Source organism: Lissotriton helveticus, chromosome 5_1 (assembly GCF_964261635.1).
Source record: "Lissotriton helveticus chromosome 5_1, aLisHel1.1, whole genome shotgun sequence".
In the NCBI taxonomy this organism is placed as follows: domain Eukaryota; kingdom Metazoa; phylum Chordata; class Amphibia; order Caudata; family Salamandridae; genus Lissotriton; species Lissotriton helveticus.
The window spans coordinates 408,253,312-408,280,272 of record NC_136065.1 but is presented as its reverse complement, the minus strand read 5'-3'; the positions used below and the strand labels follow the sequence as shown (position 1 = coordinate 408,280,272).

General features: G+C 46.4%; 1 protein-coding gene across 2 annotated transcripts in view; it reads right to left on the bottom strand.

Annotated features, from left to right (window-relative positions):
* NPHP4 (nephrocystin 4) overlaps positions 1–26,961 on the bottom strand; it is a 941,192-nt gene that overhangs the window by 246,754 nt on the left and 667,477 nt on the right. For both annotated transcript variants that reach the window (XM_078642627.1, XM_078642628.1), the window contains exon 21: positions 796–1,022. In XM_078642627.1, coding sequence (XP_078498753.1) covers positions 796–1,022 — 227 coding nt within the window. The remainder of the gene's footprint in view (positions 1–795; positions 1,023–26,961) is intronic.

Sequence of the window (26,961 nt, the reverse complement as noted above, 5' to 3'; positions counted from 1 at the left end):
GTCATAGTGGTGAATGTGATATTTTATAATTAAGACACAAAGTCAAAATTGCAGGAGATGCTGATGGTTTTCCTGTGTCTCTAAGGACCTCATTATGTGTTAATTTGGGGAGGACTATTAAAGGCTGTTACCAGCGCCATCTTCATGAGATCTGCTGGAACGCTTCAATCAGAGATTAAAAGTCCAGGTGGAAGTAAGGGCCACAATGAGGAATTATATTTTCAATAACCCAGAATTACAGATTCCCCAGTAATTCTTCAGTTCTTAGAGGGCCCTCATGGCGCAACTCGCAAAGGGCTGTTTTTTCTCAAGGTGGCATCAGAATAGTGAGAAGTGTGTGAACAAATCGGGCAATTATCAAAAATACTTGTAATAAGGGACTAAATATGTTTCTCTGTATTGGCTTAAAAGTTTACGGTCTCTGCAATCGCGAGCTTGGTTGTGTTTACCCAACATTTGATTGTACAGAATGCTATAATAAAATCCTTCTAAAGATGTAGCATAAACAGTTAGCTTACCGATTACCTTCACTGGCTGCTAACGATGGTCACACTACACGTGGCACATTCACTCGATTTTAAAGAGATATCGAAGAACTCATAGTAAATAGAACTGGCTTACGTTAATTAAAACCTGGTGACTTACCCGTATAAGTTCTCTTTGTGCATTGCAAACTGTCACTTCCCGCCATTCGCCACCCCAGTTTGCTGACACAACATTTTAACAATGCGCGTGCGACCACCCTGTCAGAGTATGTCAAAAGGTCAATGACAGAGAAAAATCATCTGGTCCTACCTGAGCTCAGGGTTATCAATCTCAATGGAGATCGTGTGCTGGATGTTGTAAGGGTTTTTCAGAGCAAATTCAAAGAATTCCGCGGTGCCCAGTGTAGCATAGACATTGTAATTTGAGGTAATAGCCTGACTCAGCATATTTGAGATACTCTCAGCTTTGGTCCGCTCTCGGTACGCTTCAATAATCTGCAAGTCTCGCGAGTGCTGAAGGCGCTCCTCACGTCGAGCCTGTAAGGGTACAAAACATGTATGAATATCACGCTATAAGGACATTGTCTGCATGATGCACACAATGGCTTCATTTCAAGAAATGAATGATAGGAAGTGAAACCTTGTCATAATTGTACATTTATGTCACATTATCTCTAAAAAAGTTACTTGCCTTGAGTAATGATGTTTCTGGCTGATACACAACTTTCGTGCAGATTCTCCTTATGTCTTTACATTAGACATCGCCTAAAAGCCGCACAGCCGCAGAGCCAGAACAGGTGGAAGATCCTTCTCCTACATCGTGGCCAAGACCTGGAACGACCTCCCTCTCGACATCAGACGCAGCCCTTCCCTAAACACCTTCAGGAAGGCCCTCAAGACCTGGCTCTTCAACTGAATGGAACTGCTGTCCCCCCATCCCCAGCGCTTTGAGACCCTCGTGGGTGAGTAGTGCGCTTAAATTCCCTGATTGACTGATTGATTGAGACACCAGAGTGGATCTGGAAACGTTTTCCCTAGTAATAACACCAACGTTGCAAGGTAGTGCCTTGCGTCTTCAGCTGCGACTCCCCCCGCTGGATGTGACAACATTGGAGCATATTACGTGCCAACCAGTGCCCTGGAGTCAGTTCCTGGTACTTTTTCCATGTCCTTGGAGAGGAGAGGAACTGAGAAAGCATCTATGACAGTCACAATTACAGCACATACGTTTGCACACCTTAAAATCTTAGTATTCGTGGCACTAACTAATTGAGAGAAGGGATAAAGGAGGAGGAAGGTCAGCTTGGAGTCTGCAGGAAGATTATGCATTAACCAGAACTATCATAATAAAAGTCACTCTTTCGCCTGAGAGATTAAAATTCTTGCAGATTCATAACCTTATGAATGAGTCCTGAAGCAAAACCGATCAAGGGGTGAGACTGAGTAGTGGTGATTATTTGCATCGTAGCCAATGAAAATGTGCACTGATATTATTATTCTAGACTATGTCCGCACCTTCAGGTGTGAGGCTTACTCACTGATCAGATGTGGCAGTGCTTAGATCTCTAAATTGGGATTTTTTTGGAGAGTGAAAATAAACTATTCCACAGAACAGAGAGGTGGGAGAGTAGGGAGGAATTGTGTTTTGAGTATCCACCAGAAAGAGCGGTACTGATTGTAAGCAAATTGTTCTTCTGATGGATAGCTCTAACTGCTAATTCCTCATCTTGTGAATAGATACAAAGTAGTACCTCCCAAGGTGGTGGGTTTGTGAAATGGCTCAAACCAGAATGTCCCTCATTACCGAGCAAACAAAGAGCTCCTTATGATGCACGTGGATATCAATGCAGTAGTGCTTCGTAAATTTTTCAATTGATGTCTACATTTTAAGTCTAGCAGATGTCCAGAACAGGCACTCCATGTGCCACCGCAGTGGAAGCAGCCTTGGCTATGGTCGAGTGACCCCTCAGCTCGCATGTTCTTGGCCAATGCATTGCAGATTTTTATCGTGAGAACTATCCACCTTGATATGGTTCTTTTCTGCACTGCCTTAACCTTCTTCACCCTAACGAACCCCATGAGGAGCAGATTGCCCACCCGATGACCTTGGTGAGAACAATGTAAAAACTGAAAGCTCTCTTGGGGCCTAGCGATGGTGCCTCTCCTTCTCTGTCAAGAGGTTAGGTGAAGCAAAGAATGCCGAAAGAGTGACGGATTGTCTGACCTGAAAAGTTGTCATAATCTTCGGTTGGAATGCTGCCCTAGTCTGTATTCTGTAGCACCAGTTTGAACAGGAAAAAAGTGGTGTATGGTGGATGAAAGAACAAAGCTTACAGCTCACTCATGCCACAAGCTGAGGGTAATGCTAAAAGATAGACTGTTTTGAGGAGATGCAAAGTACAGCTTTGCATCAGCTCAAATGGGGTACACATAGGAAAACGTAGAACCAAATCAAGATCACACTTTGGCATTACAAAAGGTTTGGGTGGAAATATATGGATCCAACCTTTAAGAAAACACATCACAACAGTAGATTTAAATAAGATTTGGTCTGATAAACAAAAAAATACCGAAAGCGCTGACAAATAATATTTAACAGTGCCCATGGCAAGACTTAGCTGGGCTAAAGACAGCACATAAAGCAAAGCATCGGACAACTTTGCCTGTAATCAATCAATCATGCCATTTGTATAGCGCACTACTCACCCGGGAGGGTCTCAAGGCACTTGGGGGGAGGGGTATGCTACTGCTCGAACAGCCAGGTCTTGAGTTGTTTCCTGAAGGCGAGATGGTCCTGGGTCAGCCGAAGGTGGATGGGGAGGGAGTTCCAAGTCTTGGCAGCCAGGTACGAGAAGGATCTTCCTCCGGCGTTGGCTCTTCGGATGCGTGGTACGGCTGCGAGGGCGAGGCTGGTGGACCGTAGCTGGCGGGTGGGCGTGTAGAAGGTCAGGCGGTCGTTGAGGTACTTGGGGCCCAGGTCGTGGAGAGACTTGTGTGCGTGGGTGAGGAGCCGGAACGTAATGAGGTAATGGGTCTGTATGACAGGAATTAAACCAGGCCACAAGTTTATCCTAGTGTCTTGCATAAACACTTTTCGTTGAAGGACACTTGTTCAATAGAATGACATCTACTACTTCTGGAGGGAGATCAAAAGCAGTCAATTGTTGTCGCTTAATTTCCATACCTGGAGCTGCAGACTGCGCAGGCCCAGTGCCCTACCCTGCCGCTGCAATAGAAGATCCTCCCAAAGTGGCAGCCTGATCGGATGACAGATGCTCATGCCCACAAGTTCCAGCTACCAAAATCTCCTGGTTCAATCCGGAGCCACTACGGTAACTTGGGCTCAGTTGTTTGTGATCTTTAGAACTTGGGCTAGGAGTGGTAATGGCGTGAAGGTATACAAGAATCACATGCTCCACTCTAGGCAGAATGCATCTTCAAGAGACCGCCATCTTGGGATCCAGCCTCCCACTGGTTGGTTGTGCTTCACTAATGACAGTTAAAGTGGCTTGGAGATTAATGTTGCAGAGTAGAGGGACTAGGACTGATAAACATGATGACCTGCGCGTTGCCTGCCAGATCCACATCGTCGACCACACAAGTATTAGGGTAACTCCTGTGGAGGTTGGTGAGACTGGCTATGTCTGTACCCAAACCACACGGTGTAGCCTTGGAATTTCTTAACGGGTAAGGAAACGGCTTGGCAGGGGCCAAAAGACTCAGAAAACGGGCTGCAGTCCTACTCTCGTTAAATCGCTCCTAGGTGGAATCCACTTTTTTACTAAATTGGAGCGAACCATCAAAAGGCATACTTATCAGGAAGGCCTGGACGTCTCCTGAGAAACCTGTAGAACATATCCATGCATGGCGACACAGCACCACACTGGTGCCAACTGAATGTCCTAGAAAACCAGTAGAATCAAACCCATCATGAATCATATATTTGAAAGCATCATGGTCGTCTTGGATAGTTGGAGTTAAGTCCTTTCGGAAACACTAGCAAGATCTCACTGGTCCATAGAGCCTGTGTATACTGGCCTAATAAACAGTTTTGACTGATTATATTGTGAGTCTAGCTGATGAAAACATGCATTTTCAGAACTCCTTAATCCTCTTTGACTCCCTGTCTAGGGTAGTAATATAGAATAAACTGGGATTCACCTTACTGGAAGAAGCCTGGACCACCAGACTCTTTGAAGTAGCATGCTGTGTGGGGAAATATGGGTCACCAGGGCCGAATTCTTGGCGTCTGGCCACCTGCCTGTTCACTTGTGTGAAAGAATAGGGTTCAGATCAAGTGCCCATTAAAGTGTTACTAAGGGCTTCACTGAACAGAAGCAAGGGCTCATATGTAGCTGGCTGAGGTTACAGCACGTATTTGAGGACACTTGTCTTGATTTCAGTTGAAAGGCAGTTGTAGATCTGGGACCTTGGCCTCTCATCAAATTACCACAGCAAAGGAGACTCCTCCACTGGGGGCCAAATGGTGAATTCAACCATCTATAAGGGGAAGTATAAAGCCCATTGACCTCCTTTAAGTCCATATAAAAACTGCAATCACCATAGTGGGGTGTAAATCATCCCAATCATTGTTGTTGCAAGTTTGCCCTTTCTGCTGCAGTTTCACCCGGATTTGCTAAACCCTATTTTTGCTTGCTCAATCATTCAATCAGGGCACGTGTAAAGCGCACTACATACCTGTGAGGGTCTCAAGGCACTGGGGGGGTGCTGCTACTGATCGAAGAGCCAGGTCTTGAGGAGTCTTCGGAAGGCCAGTAGGTCTTGGGTCTGCCGTAGGTTGGTGGGGAGTGTGTTCCAGGTCTTCGTGGCGCGAGGTGGGAGAAGGGTCTGCCGGCGGCATTCAGAGGGTGTTGAAGCAGGATGAGGAGACGGCGTTAACCTGTTTAGTCATGGAAAGGGTGGATTCAAGGATCACCCCTAGGTTGAGTGCGTGATCGGTGGGAGTCGGGGCTGTTCCTAGTGTTGTCGGCCACCAGGAATCGTCCCAGGCTGAGGGGGTAGAGCCTAGGATGAGGACCTCCATCTTGTCCGAGTTCAGCTTCAATCGGCTGTTCCTTATGCATTCGGCGAAGGCCTTCATTCCTTCGTGGAGGTTGTTTTGGCGGTGTGAGGGTCTTTGGTGAAGGAGAGGATAAGCTGGGTATCGTCGGGATAGGAGATGATGTTGAGGTCGTGCTGTCGGGCGACGTGGGCGAGGGGTGCCATGTAGATGTTGAGGTTGCGGTCTCGGAGATGTTGATTACTTTCCGGAGATGCGGTGTGATGGCTGTGCTGGCTTTGTTGAAGATGTGGTGTGGGCATGGGTCTAAAAGTGATCCGGAGTGGATGGTGTTCATGATCTTGCTGGTGTCCTCGTTGTTGATGCAGGTCCAGGACAGCAGGCGGTTGGTGCGGATGGTGGTCGTGGTGGCGGATGTCTCAGTGGTAGTCGGGGCAGTGGTAACGTTGAAGCTGTCGTGGATGTCGGCGATCTTGCGGAGGAAGAAGGTGGCCAGCGAGTCCCACAGGTCTGGCGAAGGTGGGATGTCATTGGTGTTGGAGCTGGGGTTGGAGAGTTCCTTCACGATGTTGAAGAGTTCTTTGCTGTTGTGTGCGTTGTTGTCTAGGCGGTCTTTGAAGGAGGCCATCTTGGCGGCTCTGATGAGGTGATGGTGTCTGCGGGTGGCGTTCTTGTGGGCTGCGTAGCTGTCCGGTGTTCGTTCGCGGAGCCAACTCTTCTCCACTTTTCGGCATGTTCCTTTTGAAGGCCTGAAGGTCTTCGGTGAACCAGTTGGCTTTCTTGCTGGTGTGGCTGTTGGAGAGTTTCTTGACTGGGGCAAGGGTATTGGCGCAGTCATCGATCCACTGTATTAGGTTGCGGTGTTGGGGTCGGTGGGGTCAGCAGGTGGCCTCTGGGCGAGGCTGATGGTTAGCTGGTCTTCGGTGAATTTGCCTTTGACTTGCTATAAAACTCTGTTCACTTTACCCTGCTAGCCACTGGTAAAGTGCTTGTACTCTTTCAATATAGTAAAATTGGTATACCTCTAACTGGCATACGTACTTGCATATAATCAATAAATCAATCAGGGGAATTGTAAGCTCGCTACTCACCCGTGAGGGTCTCAATGCGCTGAAGGGGGAGGGAGGGCCCGCAGATCTGTTTAGCTGAAGAGCCAGGTCTTGAGAGTCTTCCTGAGGTTTTGTACAGAGCTAAGCAGCAGGGTCTTTGAAGACTGCACTACCAGAGCTAGTCACAATATTAATGCAGTATATTGCCCACCTCAAGTGGTCTGCTACTCGTAGACCATGGAAAAAAATCACAAACTAGGTATATGAGAGGCAACATATAAGAACAAAGCAAAGTGTAAACATTCAATGAGACGACATATTCTAGTGCTGTTATTCGTCTTTTATTTTCAGCTGTGCAATGTATGCAAATGATGAAACCAGCCAATGCGTTTCACCCAAACATGGGCTTCTTCAGGGCAAAAGAATTATGTAATGATAGAAAACTTCTTCGGAGGCAGGCTATAGGGTGGCGAAAATTAGCCATTATGATTTAATATTGAGAAGCTCTCGATTTGGAGGAGGATTTTCACAGAGTGTAATCGGTTTCCATGTGTAAGGCGACGTATCAATGGAGCCGTGTACGGAGCGCGTCTTACAGGCAGTGTATCTTTTTGCGCCAGATCGGGACGCCATTCTTCATGCGGCACGAGACAAGGGCACCATCAACCACCAGGGTAACACACTCTCCTTCTACCCAGACCACATCCTCACTGTCCAAGCAGCCCGAAGAGAATTCCTCCCTGCTAAGCGCATTCTTCAGAAGGATAAGGTCTCATATTTCTTGGCTTAACCAACAAAACTGAGGGTTCGTCGGGGAGCTAAAACACTCGTTTTCCCCGAGAGGCCCTGGATTTTGCCAAGAAACTGGACAAAGAGGCTCGCTCCTCCCCTCCTAAATCTCAGCCCGACGGCGCAGATCGTCTTAGCGACAATGATTGAAAGGTTCTTCTTTAACTCTTTTTCTGAACGATGCTTGATACTACCTTAGGTTGGCCACCCTGCTTCTTTGCAGGGGTGTACGCCTAGCCCTGCCATGCCCTCACTGGATGTTTCCCTATTCTTTCATTGCTCTCTTCTCCCAGTTGTGGGTCCCTGGGGTGGGGCGGGTGGATTGTTCAGACTGACTGGGTGGTTGAAATGGGTGTGGGGTTGGAGGTTTTCTTCGTCTGAGATGGTTGGGTTGGGATGGGGTGGGGGTTCTTTTTTGGAGTTCTCTGTTTCTCTATTGGGAAGGTGGCTTCAGTTCGCCACCGTATGTTTGTTAAATACTGCTTTCACAAGTCCTGATTGCGACACTTTATTGTGCTTACTGCCTTGTCTTGCTTGGAGTCAATGGTTATTCACGGTCTGTGATCACATTGCTCCTCTGGTCGCTCTTCCCCCTTACTTGCTGCACTCGCTGGGTCTGGGTGCGCGGGGCGCTACCACTGCTTACTGGCACGCTATGTACCTCAGTGCCACATTTGCCAGTTAGTTGCCTGCGTGCTCTCCCCGTGTTGCCCTGTTAGTAGACATCCCCGATGTGCTGCTTACACCTGTCTGTGGAGCCCCCACCTGCGCTGCATATCACTGCACTTAGGACCACCTTTTCATGACTCCTGCACCTGCCTGTGGTGCTCCCTGACTGTGCTGCGTAGCGTTACAGTCTGGGCCACCTCCTCATGACTGACATTGTCTGCTGGACCTGGAATGTCCGTGGTCTGAATGACCACCGTAAGGCCAGACTGATCCACTCACACTTACACCGACACAGGGTAGATATATGCCTCTTACAGGAGACGCACCGGATGTCCGGATCCGTCTCCAAACTCCAAGCGCGCTACTGGGGGGAATCCCACTCATCTAATAACTCTTCATATGCTAGGGGGGTTTCTAGTATGATACGCAGGGGTCTCCATTGGCACACTGCCCTGGCACTTACTGATCCTGAGGGTAAGTATGTTATCCTCCACGGCTCACTATTGGCCCAGCCTGTGATGATTGCCGCGGTCTATTGTCTCAACTCGGACGATCCAGACTTCTTCAATCATATTTGCCACCTCATCTCCACTTGTGGCCCTGCGGCTGTCGTCTGGGGAGGGGAGTTTAATGTCACCCTATTGGCGGCCCTTGATCGGTCTCGCTCCTACACGTCCCACCTGCGTGCTCACGTCCATTTTAACTGATGACTCTCTTTATGATGCTTGGCGCCATCTTCGGCCTGATGCTCGTGAGGGTACCTGTGTTACTAGTGTGAGGGGCTGTTGGTTACGCATAGATTTTTGGCTGACCTCCTCGGATGGCCTGACCTGGCTCACCGACGCAGCACACATGGCACATACCTTCTCCGACCATCGCCGGTCCAGATCCGCCTCTGTCTTCCCCACTCCTCGCAAGGTGCATTTACCTTGCGTCTCCCCCCAAACGCCCTCCAAGACACTGTCTTTTGTGCGGACATTCAAACTGCTATAACTAATTATTTTGACTTAAACACAGGGTCCTTGGACTCAGCTTCGGTATTATGGGAAGGGGTTAAGACCGTCATTCGGGGTCAATGCATTTCTAAACAGGCCGGTGTCCTCCGTTCCATCCGCACTACTCTGGCTAAGCTCGAGGCGGAAATCAAAGACCCGGATGCCGCCTAGCCTGCACACCCCAGTCCTGAGACGCTGGCATTAATACGTCAAAAACACACTGAATTCTCTGAAGAAGCTGACCGCGAACTATCCTTCTTGGGTAGGGAGGGTCGGGCTCGCCGTTTCGGTGAAGGCGACCGCCCAGGATGTACTCTTGCCAATCTCCTCCGCCCACCACGAGCTGCTTCCTATATAACAGCCCTTAGTGACGGTGGTTCGTGTAGGACTACCTCCCCGGAGGAAATTAAGTCCCGCTTCTTGGACTTTTGTTCACAGCTATATTCTGACGGTACCCTGTATTGCTTTGCCCACTTGCGTAATCTGAACTTACGCATACCACTTACTCACATGGAAACTCCAACACTCCACTGGAGGTAAAAATGAGCTTTATTAATATTGTAGGCAAAGGCAATAAGTCACTGAAACTAATAAATCCTTAGGCACCGAGTGAAAGGCAATAAACAATGAATACACCACACTATATACATAAATATGAAACTGTGAATACAGGTATATAAACAGTTAATGTACAAAGCACCTCACCAGATTCATTTGCAGCACCGGAGACTTCAACATCCCTGGGCCAAACACTGAACACCAAGTCGGGAACCCGTAGACCGGGGCTCAGGGAGTAATCTCTTCGGGCACCAAAGTTGTCCCGCGAGTGCGTCCACTCCAAGACTGAGTTCCTGAGCTCCACCCCACAGACACCGCTTTTTATAGCTTAAATCGACCTGTTCAAGAAGCCTCTAGCAGGCGCTCTCGCCCATCTATTCACAAGTGCTGGCCCCCATCTCTGCATCAGACCCACCCAGACAGACCTGGCCAGATTCTGTTTGAGCTGTGCCGAGGCAAAAGACATTCCTTTCCCAATCTCCGGCCTTGGAGACTTGCACGGCCATCCTCCCTCTGTCCTAGAGATAAGTATGGAATGCATGAAAACAGTCTGAAGGTACAACATAACCTCACGAGGCATCCTCACGAGATGCCTCGCACCTGCTTGTACTGGTTTACGTGAAAAACATGTTTATGTTACTGCTGAAGTGTAACTACAGGGCAAAGCAGCACAAAATGGAAGTGCGATGAAATAAAATGGAGGATCAGAGCATTGCATGGAATCGAGGTCAACATGTAATTTATAACGTGTAACATGGCAAATGCAGTACATTACGTGTAAAATGGCAAATGCAGTACATTCCACCCCTTGACCTTCGATTCAGCTATCATACCCCATTGGCCTAAATACCATGGATCTGGGCCTAAAAAGGGAGACAAGATTAGGAATGCATTGAATGCAACAACATAATGAAATAAAAATGCAAATAATGACTATAATAACACCCAAGATATACCGAAGCTGTCCAAAATTAGGCAGCCATCCAAACAACCAATCCCACCATCCTCGGTCAACGTCTTGGGTAACCCCTTTCACTAAACCTTTTAAAGCATTAGTATGTGCATGGATAGATGTAGAATGATCAGATAAATTGAAACAACAGAGCCCATCAAAGTCCTCGCAACCGTGGTTATGTTTTAGCAACAAATAGTCCACAGCTGCCCTTTTTTGCAAAACGGCCTTTCTTGTTCCTTGAACATCTAATAATAATTCAGCTAAAGCGGCAGAAGTATGATTGAGATTTTTCACTATTAAACAAGCAAGCTTTGCAATTGTCCTAGCATTATAAATAGACAGTCCTGCCACTCCTACAATGGAAAGAGCCAAACTAATATATTCTGTTCTAAAAAGCAAGTCAATATTGGAGTCACAATCCTCAGGTAATTGAATAGCGGCTCTAGAAGAGCGAATGCGTGTAACAGAATGCATGGGAAAAAGCATAAGGCTTAATCGTGATAAGGCACAAGGTCCTCCAGTTATATTAGCTGATATGTAAGTGTATGAAATATTACCACACGAGAACATCCATCCTTTAGGTAATTTCACATGGTTAACATGACTAGTGGCTAATACTGTGTGATTACAAACCATATAATTGGTAACATTATTACAAAAACTGTCACGTCGTGACTGACATAATGTTTGTTGATTAGGGGTCAATTGTTTGCTTTTCTCTAGTTTCAATTGGCCACACTTGCCAATTTGGGCTGGGGTACAAGTTAGTTGATAGCAAACCTCTCAAGTAGAGATATTGTAAGTAACAATACTCGTCATGTTCCTCCAGAGGCTATCTGTAACCTCCGGGCAAAAGCGACAGTACTCATAAAGACTCATATGTGTTCGAACATCACTTTCCTCCACTACCCCATCAAAGTTAGTTTAGTTGAAGATATGTAGGAGCACATGTGCAGGGGTAGGTACGGCGACAAGACAGGTGGATATTATATCAGCTGTACTCTGAAGATTTCTCATACAGAAGTGGGAAGTGTACAGCACATTCCCGGCCACGTTGGTCCAGATGTTATCCGGTTGCTGCAACAATGCTGTCATCCGACTCGGGCGGTTGATCCCCTTCGGCATCCCCGGGCCCTCCCGGACCCCTCCGGACACGCCCAAACACCGACCACACGGCGCAAGCATCGCAGCGGCAAGCCATACTGTGATCTAGAAACAGAAAACAAACTGGTACAATCACTCTCGCAAATAACATTTTTCAGCAGGTACATTTTCCCACTTTTCCTGTCCGGGTTTCATGATGACTAGGATATTATCCTTGCCCTTAGCGATCAATTCTGCAGGTTCAGGAGGTTTGTTTGGGGACTCCACCCACAATTTCGCCCCTGGGTTCTTGTCAGTAGATCCGAACCCGCCCTTTCCACGCACAGTTAGAAGGGCTGGGGCCATCCCCTTCATGACATTTCCTCCATAAACCGGCATGATGACCATGTGGGCAACGCGGTCACAGGGTTGCACAATCAGATCATTGTTTCCACTGTTCAATAGGATAACTTTGATCTCCCCCTGGTAATCCGCATCGACCACCCCTCCTAAAACCTGGATGCCTTTAAGGGCAAGCCCAGATTGAGGAGCAATTAGCCCGAAATGCTCTGCGGGAATTTGAACTCCAATTCCTGTCTCAATCAAAGTAATGTCTCGTGGTTGCAATCGATAAAGTTTCAAGGCATGTAAATCAAGACCGGCAGCCTCTGGTGTGGCACGATATGGAGCCAAAGCTCCGGGAGCTGTCTCCCAATACAGAATCGTGTTTGTGGCCACATGGGGCTTAATCTGCAAAGCTGGGGTCAACATGCGCATCAAAGGAGTCTCTGCATCAGCAAGGGGTCGGTTGTTTAAAATCTGCAATGTATCAGACAAGTGATCCCTCCACCCCTTCAAGGACCCATCAGACAACTTTTTCAACTGCTCTTTCAGCAAACCATTCATTCTCTCAATCAAACCTGCTGCCTGTGGGTAATAGGGTATGTGATAGATCCATTCAATGTTATGCTGCACACAAAAATCTTTCACCATCTTTCCTTTAAAATGTGACCCATTGTCACTTTGGACCTGCAATGGAATTCCGTGATACAAGATCAACAAATTCAACGTTTTCAGAGTGTTAGACTGGGTTGCTCTCTTGCATGGAAAGGCGATGAGATAGCCAGAATAGGTATCCACCACCGTGCATGCATACTGACATCCTCGACTCATTTGCATCGGCCCAATGAAATCAATTTGCCAGATCTGCCCTGGTAACTTCCCTCTGCCTAACTGGCCTCTCACTACCTGTGGAACTGGTCTGTGCTGAGTATGCTGACAAACAGGACAGTGAATGATGGCAGTCCTTATCAAATCTAGGGGAATATACATCCCTCTACTTTCAGCCCACCTGCTAGTGGCTCGCTCGCCCAAATGTCCACTTTTCTGGTGCGCCAATTTAGCCATGCCCACCAAGTCAGAATCCTGCGTCTCCACCTCAGCTTCATGAATCTTCGCTTCTTGGTCTGCAAAGGAATTGCACCACCGCTCTAGTGAGTCAGTCGGGCAATGAGCATCGACATGATAAACTGTAAATGTACTATGGGACAACAATTCCCAAATTTCCTGCCACAACTCCTTTCCCCAAACCTCCCTATTGTGAATCATCCAATTGTGAGCATGCCATGTGGGAAGCCAAGTGGCTAACCCATTGGCGGTAGACCATGAATCAGTGTAAATGTGACATGTACCAGGGAGCTCTTGCTTTAATGCCTGGTAAACAGCATACAATTCTGCAAACGGACTACTTCTTCCCTCTCCAGTAGTTGACAACAACTTTTTGGTCACCGGATTATATGACACTGCCTTCCAATGTCTCTTGGTCCCCACATATCTGGCTGAGCCATCTGTAAACCACACATGCTTTTTGTCCTCCGCGGACAACTCTGAAAAAGGCCCACCCCATTTCACCGGGGACTCTCGCAGTTTAGGTACATCTTGCAACATTTCTGCATCTGCTACTGGAGTCTGTGCCACTTGCTCATGCAGCACGGCGGTACCCTTAGGACCAACTCGTGCTCTGTCTTGTATGTACCACTTCCACTTTATGACGCTAGCCTCCTGTGCATGCCCAATCCTGTGTGTCTTGGGTGAGCTCATCACCCATTGCTTGATAGGTATCTCAGGTCTCAAAAACACATTGGGCCCTAGGGGCAACTGCTCGGTATCCACCAGAGCCCAATAACATGCCAACAACTGCTTCTCAAAAGGAGTGTACCGCTCTCCAGCATCAGGTAATTTCTTTGTCCAAAACCCTAGGGGCACTTTCTGTCTCCCCTGCTTTTGCCACAGGCTCCAGGTTGCATACTGATCCTGAACAGTTACATTTAAATCAATGCTTCCCTCTCGTATGGGCCATAAATCTAAGGCACGCTGTATAGCCTCCTTCGCTGACTCAAACGCCTGTTGCTGTGCCTCCCCCCACTCAAACTCATGCTTCTTCCATGTCACTTTGTACAGAGGGGCCAAAATCGGACTCAAATGGGGAATGTGCTGTCTCCAAAAAACCAAACAATCCAATTAAACGCTGCGCTTCCTTCCTGTTTTTTGGCACTGCAAACTCTTTGATCTTTTGCCTCACTTGTGGCAGCACTTCCCTGTGTCCCTGATGCCACTGAATGCCTAAAAACTTCACACTCTGAGAGGGTCCCTGCACCTTCTCGGGGTTAATCACCCACCCTTTGCTTTGCAAGTGCTCTACCACTCTGTCTAGTTGGGCCTGCACCTGCTCTTGGGTCTCTCCTTGAATCAACACATCATCAATGTAATGGCAAAGTTGCCCTCCAGAAATGATTGACACCTCGTCCAAATGCTCTGCCACCAGCCGGTGACAGATCGTGGGACTATGTAAATACCCCATAGGAAGAGATTGAAACGAAAACTGCCTACCACCCCATGAGAATGCGAATTGTTCCTGGCACTCAGGGGCAAGTGGAATTGTGAAAAAAGCATTGGCAATATCAAATGCCGCATACCATGTCCCATTGTGTTTCTGAATTTTCTCAATCAAGGTGATGGTGTCTAGGACCGCGGCTGTCAACGGGGGTGTATGCTTATTAAGCTCGCTGTAATCAACTGTCATGCACCAGCTTCCGTCAGGTTTGCGCAAGGGCCACACGGGGTTATTCCACGCCGTGGTAATCGGTCTCACCACCCCCGCCTCTTCCAAGTCCCGAATGGTTGCGGTAATCTCCTCATGTCCCCCTGAAATCCTGTACTGCTTTATGTGAATCACTTTTGTTGCTTGGGGCACCTTCACTGGGGGAATCTTCAAGCGCTCCACCGTCACAGCAGCTACGGAGAAGTACTGCTTTGACCCAAACTGATAGCATCCGTCATCTAAGTATAGGGTCATACCTTTCAGAATGTCAATGGCAATAATGTACTCGGGTATAGGCACAATCAAAACAGTGTATGCTCTCTTGGGAAGTCTGCCTATTTTCATTTGAATTACTGTTTGCACTGCTGGTGTTTCCTGTCCTCCCAAACCTGTGATAGTAAAATATTGTCCTTTAAATTTTCGTGGATTGCCATGTATCAATGTGGCCTCCGCTCCCGTGTCTACCAAAGCCCGTACCTCCTGAACATTTCTATTTTTCCAATAGATCTCAACCCTCACATGTGGTCTATTATCTTTGCGAGCCCGTCCCTGCACCGGAGCTTGGCCAATTTCCTAATCTAATTTTCGCCTGCGCAGCTCTGCATCTGCCCGGCGCAGGTCCCGGCGCAGATCTGAATACAATGTTGGGTAACCCTCAGGGAACAACTCCTCCTCTTCCCGGTCCCCATCTGAGTCTGTGCAATCTCGGTCCCAACCTTTCTCTTTTGTCACTCTCACATGCGATTCCCTTTCTTTCTCTCTCTCCTGAACTTCTTTTTCAGGCTTCTCCTCAGGCTCTGCATCCCTGCGACTCACTTTCTTGTTATCTGTTTTATTCACATGCCTACTCCCCTCCTTCCTATCCAGTCCTCGTTACGGTACATCTCCCACCTTTAACAGCGCCAAAAACATATCACGTCTGGTCACTCGGTTGTTATCAGTACAGGACTCTGGGCGTGAAGCTCTGTTTGGCTTGGCCCATTCCCCAAGCTCACCTAGCTCACGGACAGCCTCGACTACTTCTCCTATGGTATTACCGGTTTGATTGATTAACAAAGTCATTACCACAGCTTTATATGCAGGGGGCGCCAAACGAATGATTTTGTTCCGCATTGACACAGTCATTAACTGACCCATTAAATTATGAGCCTCACCTACAAGAACAGCCAGCTTCATTCCTTCCTCCTTAATTCTCTGCGAAGCATCTGTTAAGGTAAACCATGGTTTTTCATTCCCAGGCCAGTCGGAATCTGTGGGGTACTTGTGACCACAGCTAACTGCAACAGAGTAGTTTGATCATCACCATGGAAAGTCCGAAAGTATCCCTGCACAGTGGGATCAGTACTGAGAGTACAAAATTTGGCAGCATCCCCCTCATCTAACATGACCCCAGAAGCGCCGTGATCATAAAGGCGCACCATCCTCGCTAATAGCGTCTCACCAGGCTTCTGTCTAAACCTCGCTAAAAGATCACTTATTTCTTGCTGGGTAAAATCCTCCAAACTATTCAACATGACTCCATCTGGGTTCCCTGGAGCGATTTGAAGCTTCTGTCTTAGAATGGGCTGTGCTTCCACTCTCTTAGCATTTTTTCCTTTTTCACCTCTTCCCTCCTCTTGCAAGGGCAGCTCTACTTCTGAGGAGAATTCTGACGATTCCCAGATGTTGGAGTCCAAACTTGAAGGGTCAAAATCTAAGCCTGCTTTGGCAATCGCTAAATGAACCTTCCTTTTACTCACTCGGTCTCTCCTCTTCTTGTATTTATATTCAGCAACACGGTCCGCAGCCCGCTCTGCTATCGTCTGATATGTTTCTAACTTATCTTGTAATAACTTATTCTGACAGGATAGCATCGTAGAAATATTCTTAGCTTCAACAAGTTGTTTTTCTAAACTCAACTGTTCCCGCTGCAGAGATAAACATTTGTCAAAAACTTGACGGTAGGCATGCAATAAAACCCAACCTCTGCGACCCACTGTGCATAACTCTCTACTTTTCTCCACAGGAACCTTCTGTAAACAATTTAAAACATCTTCTGGCGCTGCTTCGCCCAGACAGTCAAACCAGCTCTCACTTAATCCTGAGCTTTTAGAATACTCACACGCCAGCGCGGAGTACGGCGTCGCGTCCCATCCAGGAATTTGCATGGGGGCTAAAGGGATTTCACTTGGTGCTAAAGAACCAGAACCACCTTTCGTCTTTTTAAACATGTTCCTCCCCGCATAATTTACGAATCCTGCCACCGACTACGCCAAAATGTATTGCTTTGCCCACTTGCGTAATCTGAACTTACGCACACCACTTACTCACATGGAAACTCCAACACTCCACTGGAGGTAAAAATAAGCTTTATTAATATTGTAGGCAAAGGCAATAAGTCACTGAAACTAATAAATCCTTAGGCACCGAGTGAAAGGCAATAAACAATGAATACACCACACTATATACATAAATATGAAACTGTGAATACAGGTATATAAACAGTTAATGTACAAAGCACCTCACCAGATTCGTTTGCAGCACCGGAGACTTCAACATCCCTGGGCCAAACACTGAACACCAAGTTGGGAACCCGTAGACCGGGGCTCAGGGAGTAATCTCTTCGTGCACCAAAGTTGTCCCGCGAGTGCGTCCACTCCAAGACTGAGTTCCTGAGCTCCACCCCACAGATACAACTTTTTATAGCTTAAATCAACCTGTTCGAGAAGCCTCTAGCAGGCGCTCTCGCCCATCTATTCACAAGTGCTGGCCCCCATCTCTGCATCAGACCCACCCAGCCAGACCTGGCCAGATTCTGTTTGAGCTGTGCCGAGGCAAAAGACATTCCTTTCCCAATCTCCGGCCTTGGAGACTTGCACGGCCATCCTCCCTCTGTCCTAGAGATAAGTATGGAATGCATGAAAACACTCTGAAGGTACAACATAACCTCACGAGGCATCCTCACGAGATGCCTCGCACCTGCTTGTACTGGTTTACGTGAAAAACATGTTTATGTTACTGCTGAAGTGTAACTACAGGGCAAAGCAGCACAAAATGGAAGTGCGATGAAATAAAATGGAAGATCAGAGCATTGCATGGAATCGAGGTCAACATGTAATTTAGCACGTGTAACATGGCAAATGCAGTACATTACGTGTAAAATAGCAAATGCAGTACATACCCCTACGTCACGGGAGGCCTTTGATCAATATTTTGAGCCTATTGCGTTGGTCTGGCTAGAGGACTATCACCGGAAATTTCTAGATGAACCATTCTCTAGGGAGGAAATACTCGCAGCCATTAGTAGCTTTCCCAGGGATAAGGCCCCGGGGCCTGGATGGCCTACCGGCCTCATTCTACAAAGCGGATGCTGATCTCCTAGAACCACACTTGGCGGCTATGTTTAATGAATCCTTCGATACTGGCCTCTTTCCGCTGTCGGTCCGTGAGGCAATGATAAATTTGATTCTCAAACCCGACAAACCTGCTGACCATCGCGATTCCTCCCACCCCCTTTCCCTCATCAACACTGATAACAACATTTTCACCAAACTGATCGCCTCCAGTCTTATGTTACTCATGCCCCTCATTGCCCTTCCGGACCTATCTGGTTTTATTCCCGGTAGGGCTACCTTGCACAACCTCCGTACAATTTTCTCGGTTTTACATCAAATTAATCCTAACCTTCCAGCGGTGGCTGCTCTGCTGGACGCTACAAAGGCGTTCGATATGCTTGAGTGGCCCTTTTTATTCTACCTCTTGCCACGCATGGGCTTCAGCGAGATGTTCATGCATAAAATCAGGCTCCTCTAAACCAATCCTTCGGCACGTCTCCGTATCAATGTCTCTGACGATATTAGTAATGCAGGTGGCCCATGCTCTTTGCCATTGCAATGGAGCCCTTGGCTGCCAGGCTCCGGCAGCACCACACCCACAGAGGAATAGGTTTTTCGGCCCGCTCCCTTCTCATCTCCATGTACGCGGACAATGCAACCCTATCTGTCTGGGAAATAATACGCTTTGGCGGACTTTCCGGCATTCAAGTGAATTGGAGCAAGTCAGTGTTGTTTCCCTTGACTGATGCCACCACGCCGTTCACACTGGACTTCCCGTTTGTGTGGGTCACGGGCCCCACGCACTATTTAGGTATCTGGTTGAGTAGGGACCCGGACGAACTGTGGAGATCTAACTTCGGTTGTGCAGTTGATTGGCTGGAATCTAGGATTCCATCGTGTAGCCGGCTTCCGCTATCCCTGGCTGGCCGGATCGCAATCATTGTTTTACCTAAATTTCTCTACCTATTTTTGAACGTCCCTATCCCTCTCACTTCTAATTTCATCTGCAAATCAGGCTCCCTAATAATTTCGCTCATCTGGGCGGGTAAACAGCCAAGAGTCGCATACGACATCCTCACTCTCCCCATGTCTGTCGGAGGTATGGGCGCTCCTGATTTCAGGATCTATGCCTTGTGCACCCAGGCCAGCTTTCTGCACTTTTGGATCCATCCTACCCCTTATCAACCTCACGTTGTCGTTGAGACGGATATAGCATCCCCTTGGCCTCTGTGCATGGCCTTGTTTGCGCCCGCGAGTGGAGGTCGAAACAGTTGAGACATTGAGCTGGGCCTGGTCCGGCCTTCGCCGGCTCTCCACTCACTGCTAATGCTGTGCCAATGGTGAACCACCCAGATTTTCTCCCACTCCAGCCTTCTGGCAGGTCTAGGCATGCAACACGTTTGGGTTTGCAGACAGTGGCGGATCTTTACCCAGGGAACACATTCTACTCTCTTCCTGACTCCTTGGGCCCGCTAGACACGCTTTTATTCTACCAGCTGTGTGCTATTTGTCGAAACTACACTCTACATTCCCTCAGCCCCCACCCACCATGCCGGCTCTGGACTTCGTGTATACATCCCCGTCCCCGCACAAATTAGTTACCAAATTATACGCTCTTACTCGGACGTCCACCTCTATTTCTTTGGATCGGGCGCGGGAGGCGAGGGGCGCTGATCTAGGTACGGACATTGCGCAGGCTGACTGGCTATACTGTTGTAACCAGATGAAGAAGCTGTCACCAAATTACTGGCTCCGTCTGATACATTTTAAGTATTTGCACAGGTTGTACCGCACCCCTGCTCAGCTCCACAAGCTCGGGCTTATTCCAAGGGACACTTGTATGCGTTGCACTGCCCCTGCTGCGGACTTCACACACTTAGCATGGTTATGCCCTAAGGTCTCTGAATTCTGGCGGGTGGTGTGTTCCACTATTTCTGACATTACTAGTGCCACAGTGCATCCTGACCCTCCCCTGTGCCATTTTGGTTTCGTAAAATTCTGTCCAGATGCCATTCCCGACGCCTGATTGCGATGCTGCTGGTCCTGGCTAGGCGTAGAGTGGCCATGTGTTGGGGTCGTAGACCTGCTCCTAGAGCAGAGAGCTGGCTGGAGGATGCCTCTCAGTGTCAGAATGTTATCAGAGTTCTGGGATTTACTGCCCGCCAAGTCCTGACCTGTTGACATTTAGGGTCCTCTGGTGGCTTATCTCCATTCCCGTTCCCTCCCTAGTGGTGCTGCCTCTCTCGCTCTCCCCGCCGGCCCTGCACCCGCGGCGGCCGACGGTGCTGGTCAGTGACTGCCTCCTCCCTCCTTTTAGGCCCCTCGCCTTTCGGGTCTCCCCACTGTTGCTATTGCCGTTTGTGTGACCCGCCATGAGGGGAGGGACCCCTGTGTAGTGAAGCAGTGATCTCAACCTTAATGTATTCCTGTTTCTTGCAAGGTGTAGTCAACTTGTTTTCAAATGATTGACTTGATCTTTACTGTGTCAATTTGAGCTGCTATGTTGCACAGTGTAATGTGTCTGACTTGATTTTCCTCAAAAAGGTTTTGAGAAAAAAAGAAATGTGTGTGGCCAGTTGGCCAATGTAACTCCAGCTACAATCTCACAGTGATCATTTTTTTTTTTTTTATGTATGCTAAAACAGTCTTGAATAAAATGAAACGTTGATATTTAGGTTTTGTAATTTTAATTAGCAGCCTGATGGATCCAAAATACAAATTCCACAATGAAAACTGTACATAACTACATTCCTCTGTTCTTAACATTCCAGATCTCATCCAATGTCCTGTACATGCAATGCATTTCAGGAATGATCCCTTCGCCGGGGGTAACTACAATAAGAAGTTTAAGTAAACAGTCCTATCAGAATATACACTAAATAACACTAAATAACATGTTGTCCATGGCTAATGAACACTCAATAACTCAGAAATGCCTAATTCAATACTGTGTACTTGCCATGCAACTGCAACCATAATGACACCTGCGTAATTGTCCCCCAAATAAACAGTGCACATGACCCCCTAATTTAAAGTAAATGCTCTGAATCAAAATGAATACAGTGAGCCAACATAAGATCCACTTCGTGATACAAAACTTGTCCCCACATGAAGATTTAAGCTTAACTTAACCACAGGCAAATACCTGACAAGTGCTTTCAACAGAAAACTAATTTACGATTTGTTTAAAATGAAATCATGTGTGAAAAAACGTGCATGCAAAAACATGCTCCTTGACAAAAAACATGACGAAAACTAATACCAGTGCAATACCGAATCAACGTGATAATACACTTACGATGTATGTGCCATAGAAACAGAAATCGTAACCACACTATCCCCTGGTGGTCCAGGGGAAGGGAACTAGAGGTGCGGGGCACTAAATTAAGAGTGTAGGCATGGCTTGGCAGTTTGGGCTGGACTGTTCCCATGAGGCACAGGGTCAGACTGATTTGCATATGGCCATGTCTGAACTGGGGTGGCAGAGTGGGCTAAAGAACGGTGATGGATTAAACCCAGATCTTTTGACTGGCTGTGAGTGTTTGATTGGTTCAGATGCTCCGTCCATCACCACCCCCTTTTGTACCGCTTTGTTCGCCAGAAGTTGGCAGGGTATGCTCAGACGTGAGTCCCTTGCTCACTTTGCCACTGGATTCAAGCAAGCCTGGCTGAAGACGGCTGAAATGCCAGAAACCGGTCCTAGGAAGCTTGTTTCCGGTCCAGGGAAGGCATGGCTTGGCAGTTCGGGCTGGACTGTTCCCATGAGGCACAGGGTCAGACTGATTTGCATATGGCCATGTCTGAACTGGTGTGGCAGAGTGGGCTAAAGAACGGTGATGGATTAAACCCAGATCTTTTGACGGTGTGAGTGTTTGATTGGTTCAGATGCTCCGTCCATCACCACCCCCTTTTGTACCGCTTTGTTCGCCATAAGTTGGCAGGGTATGCCCAGATGTGAGTCCCTTGCTCACTTTGCAACTGGATTCAAGCAAGCCTGGCTGAAGACGGCTGAAATGCCAGAAACAAGTACTAGGAAGCTTGTTTCCGGTCCAGGGAAGGCATGGCTTGGCAGTTCGGGCTGGACTGTTCCCATGAGGCACAGGGTCAGACTGATTTGCATATGTCCATGTGTGAACTGGGGTGGCAGGGTGGGCTAAAGACCGGTGATGGATTAAACCCAGATCTTTTGACTGAGTGTGAGTGTTTGATTGGTTCAGATGCTCTTCCCATCACCACCCCCTTTTGTACCGCTTTGTTCGCCATAAGTTGGCAGGGTATGCTCAGACGTGAGTCCCTTGCTCACTTTGCCACTGGATTCAAGCAAGCCTGGCTGAAGACAGCTGAAATGCCAGAAACCGGTCCTAGGAAGCTTGTTTCCGGTCCAGGGAAGGCATGGCTTGGCAGTTCGGGCTGGACTGTTCCCATGAGGCACAGGGTCAGACTGATTTGCATATGGCCATGTCTGAACTGGGGTGGCAGAGTGGGCTAAAGAACGGTGATGGATTAAACCCAGATCTTTTGACTGGGTGTGAGTGTTTGCTTTGTACCGCTTTGTTCGCCATAAGTTGGCAGGGTATGCTCAGACGTGAGTCCCTTGCTCACTTTGCCACTGGATTCAAGCAAGCCTGGCTGAAGACGGCTGAAATGCCAGAAACCGGTCCTAGGAAGCATGTTTCCGGTCCAGGGAAGGCATGGCTTGGCAGTTCGGGCTGGACTGTTCCCATGAGGCACAGGGTCAGACTGATTTGCATATGGCCATGTCTGAACTGGGTGGCAGAGTGGGCTAAAGAACGGTGATGGATTAAACCCAGATCTTTTGACTGGGTGTGAGTGTTTGATTGGTTCAGATGCTCCGTCCATCACCACCCCCTTTTGTACTACTTAGTTTCTCATGCACAGGCATGAGATGCTTACAGGAAGTCCCTGAATTCTCTTAAGCATAAGGAGCAACGTACTGTAGAAAAATCTCCGGAGTCCAAATTTCTGGTCTGAAAGAAATCCTAGATTTTTCCCTATCCCAGGCTGCAAAATTCTCCTACGTTGTTCTGAAGCTTCGGGCGGGGGCAAAACAAGTTTTTACATTCACTAATTCTAAATCTCAGATTTCATAAATAATAGAATTGATGTAGAAACACACATGAGATCACAGATCGAAATGTTTTGAAACTCCATGTAAACTTCATAAAAAAGCAGGTTTGGTTACTAAAAAGGAGATACTCAATTAAATTAGAGCAAGTTCTGAATTTTTGTAAGAATTATTTACAATTTATGCATAGTTAACAGTGAGTGCTAGTAGAGAATTTCATCTGAAAAAAAATCTAATAAATATTGAAGTAGCCCCCAGGAAGTATTGTGTTGCTGGCACCAAATGAGGAAGGATGACATTACTGCTTTTTCACTAATTTCTAATAAGCATTTTTAGAGATAAAGAAAAAGTTACTTACCTTTGGTAACAATCTTCCTTGTGGAAACTCCGTCTATCTGCAATGTGTGACTTGCTGAATAATCCAAGGTATCAGACTGGATCTGGAAACATCAAAGCTCTAAAATGCCTGGAGGGGGTGCTGGCTCTGTATCGATGCCAATAGTGACATCAGACTATGTTACCGAAGCAATATAGCACCCACTCCCGATAACAACATCAATTTCCATTCATTTTTTCCAAACCTTTAGAGGTGAGAAGATGGAGCAGATTGATTAGAAGTAGTGCAGTACCAACTCTAACTGGGCCTTTATTAATTATTTCTCTGTACTACAGAAATTAAGCGAGGAGGAATTTGCAGGTAGATCAAATATCACCAGAAAGATACAAGAGGAAAGCAACTTTTTCTTTCGATGGATACTTCCATCTACAGATTCCTTTCCTGTTGCCCAGAATACCAAGATGTTTTGTCCCCAGAAAAGGGCCGCTAGATGATTGGATGTGGAAATCTTGCAGCACAAATCTCACAAAATGTAACAGTAATGCTTGGTAAAGGTGTGTGAAAGGGAACGGTAAGGTCCAGGAATCCCAAGACTGAATATGAATCCCAGATGAAAACAGTGATGTTTTTTTAAAGTTGCATATAAGTTGACTGACGCAAATGTATGTATTGAAAGATTTTTTGATAGGACTATGGATGACTTATACTCCACCATGTGACTTTGTTTGTAAACAATGCTTTGCTGTCTGACAAAAAAGAAAATACTAAAAAATAGGTAATTTCTGGATCTATTTTGTTCCGAGTACATTAAATCCATGCATGCTAACACATTCTTCATGTTTGAAAATGCACCTAAAACTACTGATAGTCTCCTCGTATCTACTTCCAAATTAACAGCACTCTTACCATTTGCCAGTACTTTATTTTTCTTCCTGTTTAGTTTCTGCAAGCATTGCATGAACGATACATCTTTTTTTGCAGGTCTTTCCAAAAAGATTTCGAAAATATCTTTTAAACTATTCTAATCGATGCTTGGGCTTTTAAATAATTCACTCTTTTTTTGCACTTTGAGATTGGCTACACTCTTTGATACGGAATTTTAGAAAACTTGCTATTTCTAAATTGGCCTTTTTAATAACACTGGTTGTGGTATTAGGGTTCACATTTCACCTATTTTTCTCTTCTTTTGTTTTTGGTTGTTGGACTTAGTATGTATAATTGCTCTTTTTTTCAATTAACAGCCTTGAGAAAGCCCTGGTTCTATTCGCCAAACAGGGCGAAACACGTGTCGGCTGTTCTATCCTTTGCTGTATGAATCAACTGCATAATGGATAAATGTATAATGAGCATTAAAAGAGGAAATCCTGAGTGAACACTAATAAAAAGAGCTATAACATAAAGAAAAGAAAAGAAGTATAAGGACAAAAAGCTCTCTTTCCTCCCTCCATTAATTCTTAAAATTGGAACCTAACACGCCTTGGAACAACTATTTCGGTATGGAATATTGCATGCTTTTCCTATTTACGAGCTGTTTTATTATTTATTCATTGATTTTGTTGACGATATTTGGCCTTAATGGCTCGTGCTGACTGTGCATAGAAGGCGCAGGTGCAAGCATATATTCTATGAACAGCATATATGACTTAGAGACAAGGAAGTGTGGAACGAAGTGGCTGTGGTGGTCACTGTCATTACACATCTTGGAAATTGACCTATATATGGTTGGAAATGGTAGAAATCTAACATTTCGTTTCTTGCTGTGTTTTAAATTCACCATTGAGTAAGGTGGTAGGAGGTGGAAATGTGGAATAATGATGCTTGAATTTGGCGACCCGTTTTCTGGGAGATTAATAACATACTTTGTGGTTTGAAGGTTTAATCAGGAGCAGTAAAAGTATCAATGATGACAAATGACAAGTTTTATGTATCCTACAGCCTTTACTAAAATTGCGGTCTTTAAGGGACACATATGAGTCTAATTCGAAATTTACATAAATGTGATAAGTGAGAGATTTGATCTAAACATGAGAGGATTTGGAATAGATTTGGTTATCATTCAATCCCCAGTGTAAATAACTATGTACAGCACTTAAATGTTTTATGTTAAATGTCCGTGTAAATACTGTAAATAGGCACTTTTTGTATACATGATGAAATGCCACAACTCCTCTTTTTCTTATATGTTGTGGTTTCTATGTTCACTGTCATGTTTGTACATAATTTTTGTGTGTTGTTTTGTATAGCACTTACACTGTTATTTTATATGTTTTAAACTTTCAGCCCTGAAGAAGTTCTGTTTTCAGAACGAAACGCGTTGGCTGGTTTTTTCCTAAAAATGGATCATTAAATGAGCATTACAAACTTACATCAAGACTCAGCGTTTGTGTGTGAAGACACTAAGAAAATTGTTTAGTTTCTCCAAGTTGGATGGGATTGACTTGCGAAGCGGTGCTTTTCCATATTGGATAAAAAACTAATAAAAAGAAATTTGCTCACATCTTTCAGCTGGTACTGTAGTATTTAAGGAAAATTTACCGATTGATGGAATTGAATACAAAAATTGGGAAAGGAGGAATATACGCTTACAACCCTTGTATGCTTGGCAAAGGTGTGTAAGGATGCCCATCTCACCGCCTTGCAAATCTCTGCAATAGGAACACCTCTTGTGAGGGCTGAAGATGATGACTCGGCTCTGATGGAGTGAGCTCCGATTCCCTCAGGCAGGCAGGCATACCACAACTTCATACAAATTATGTTCCATCGGGATAACATCCGCTTCTGAACTGCTTTTCCTTTCCTACTGCCACACTACCCAACAAAATATTGATCATCCACTCGGATGTCTTTGGTACAGTCAAGTGAAAACTAAAAGCTTGCCTAGGATCCGAAGTAGCGACTTCATGCGTTGGGGAAGGAGAAAAAAGGCTGGAAAGGTGATGGACTGGCCAAAATGAAAGGGTGTCACCACTTTAGAAAGACAGAAGCCCTTGTTTCCAACACCAGATTGTCAGGGAAAAAGGATGCAAGTGGTGGGCAGGCACTCCGGGTCTGCAACTCAATGATCAGTTTCACCAAAGGGATTGCCACAAAAACACTGTCTTCATAGTCAATAAAAATTAAAAAAGACCCCATCAACAATAGTCACAACAAGACTTAGGTTCCACTTGGGCATAACAAAAGGGGTTGAGTGAAAAAGATCAGTTGACTTTTTGAGGAACCTCATTACAATGATGAATTTGAACAAGGAAATTAGGTCTGGGAGACAATGGAATGCTGGCACTGCGGCCAAGTACCATTTTACAGTGCTCACCACACAACCTCTTTGAGCCAGGAAGAGTGGTAACTGTAGGACCTGTGACAATTGGTTTTCTAAAGACTCCACATTGTTGCCTGAGCACCATAATACAAAACGGCTCCATCTCTGAGCAGGGGGCGACAAGCTGGCAAGGTAACGTCGACCATCTCATTTGGTAACCGAAAGGGGCATAGACATCCCTGTATAATCTCGAGGCATGTAGGTG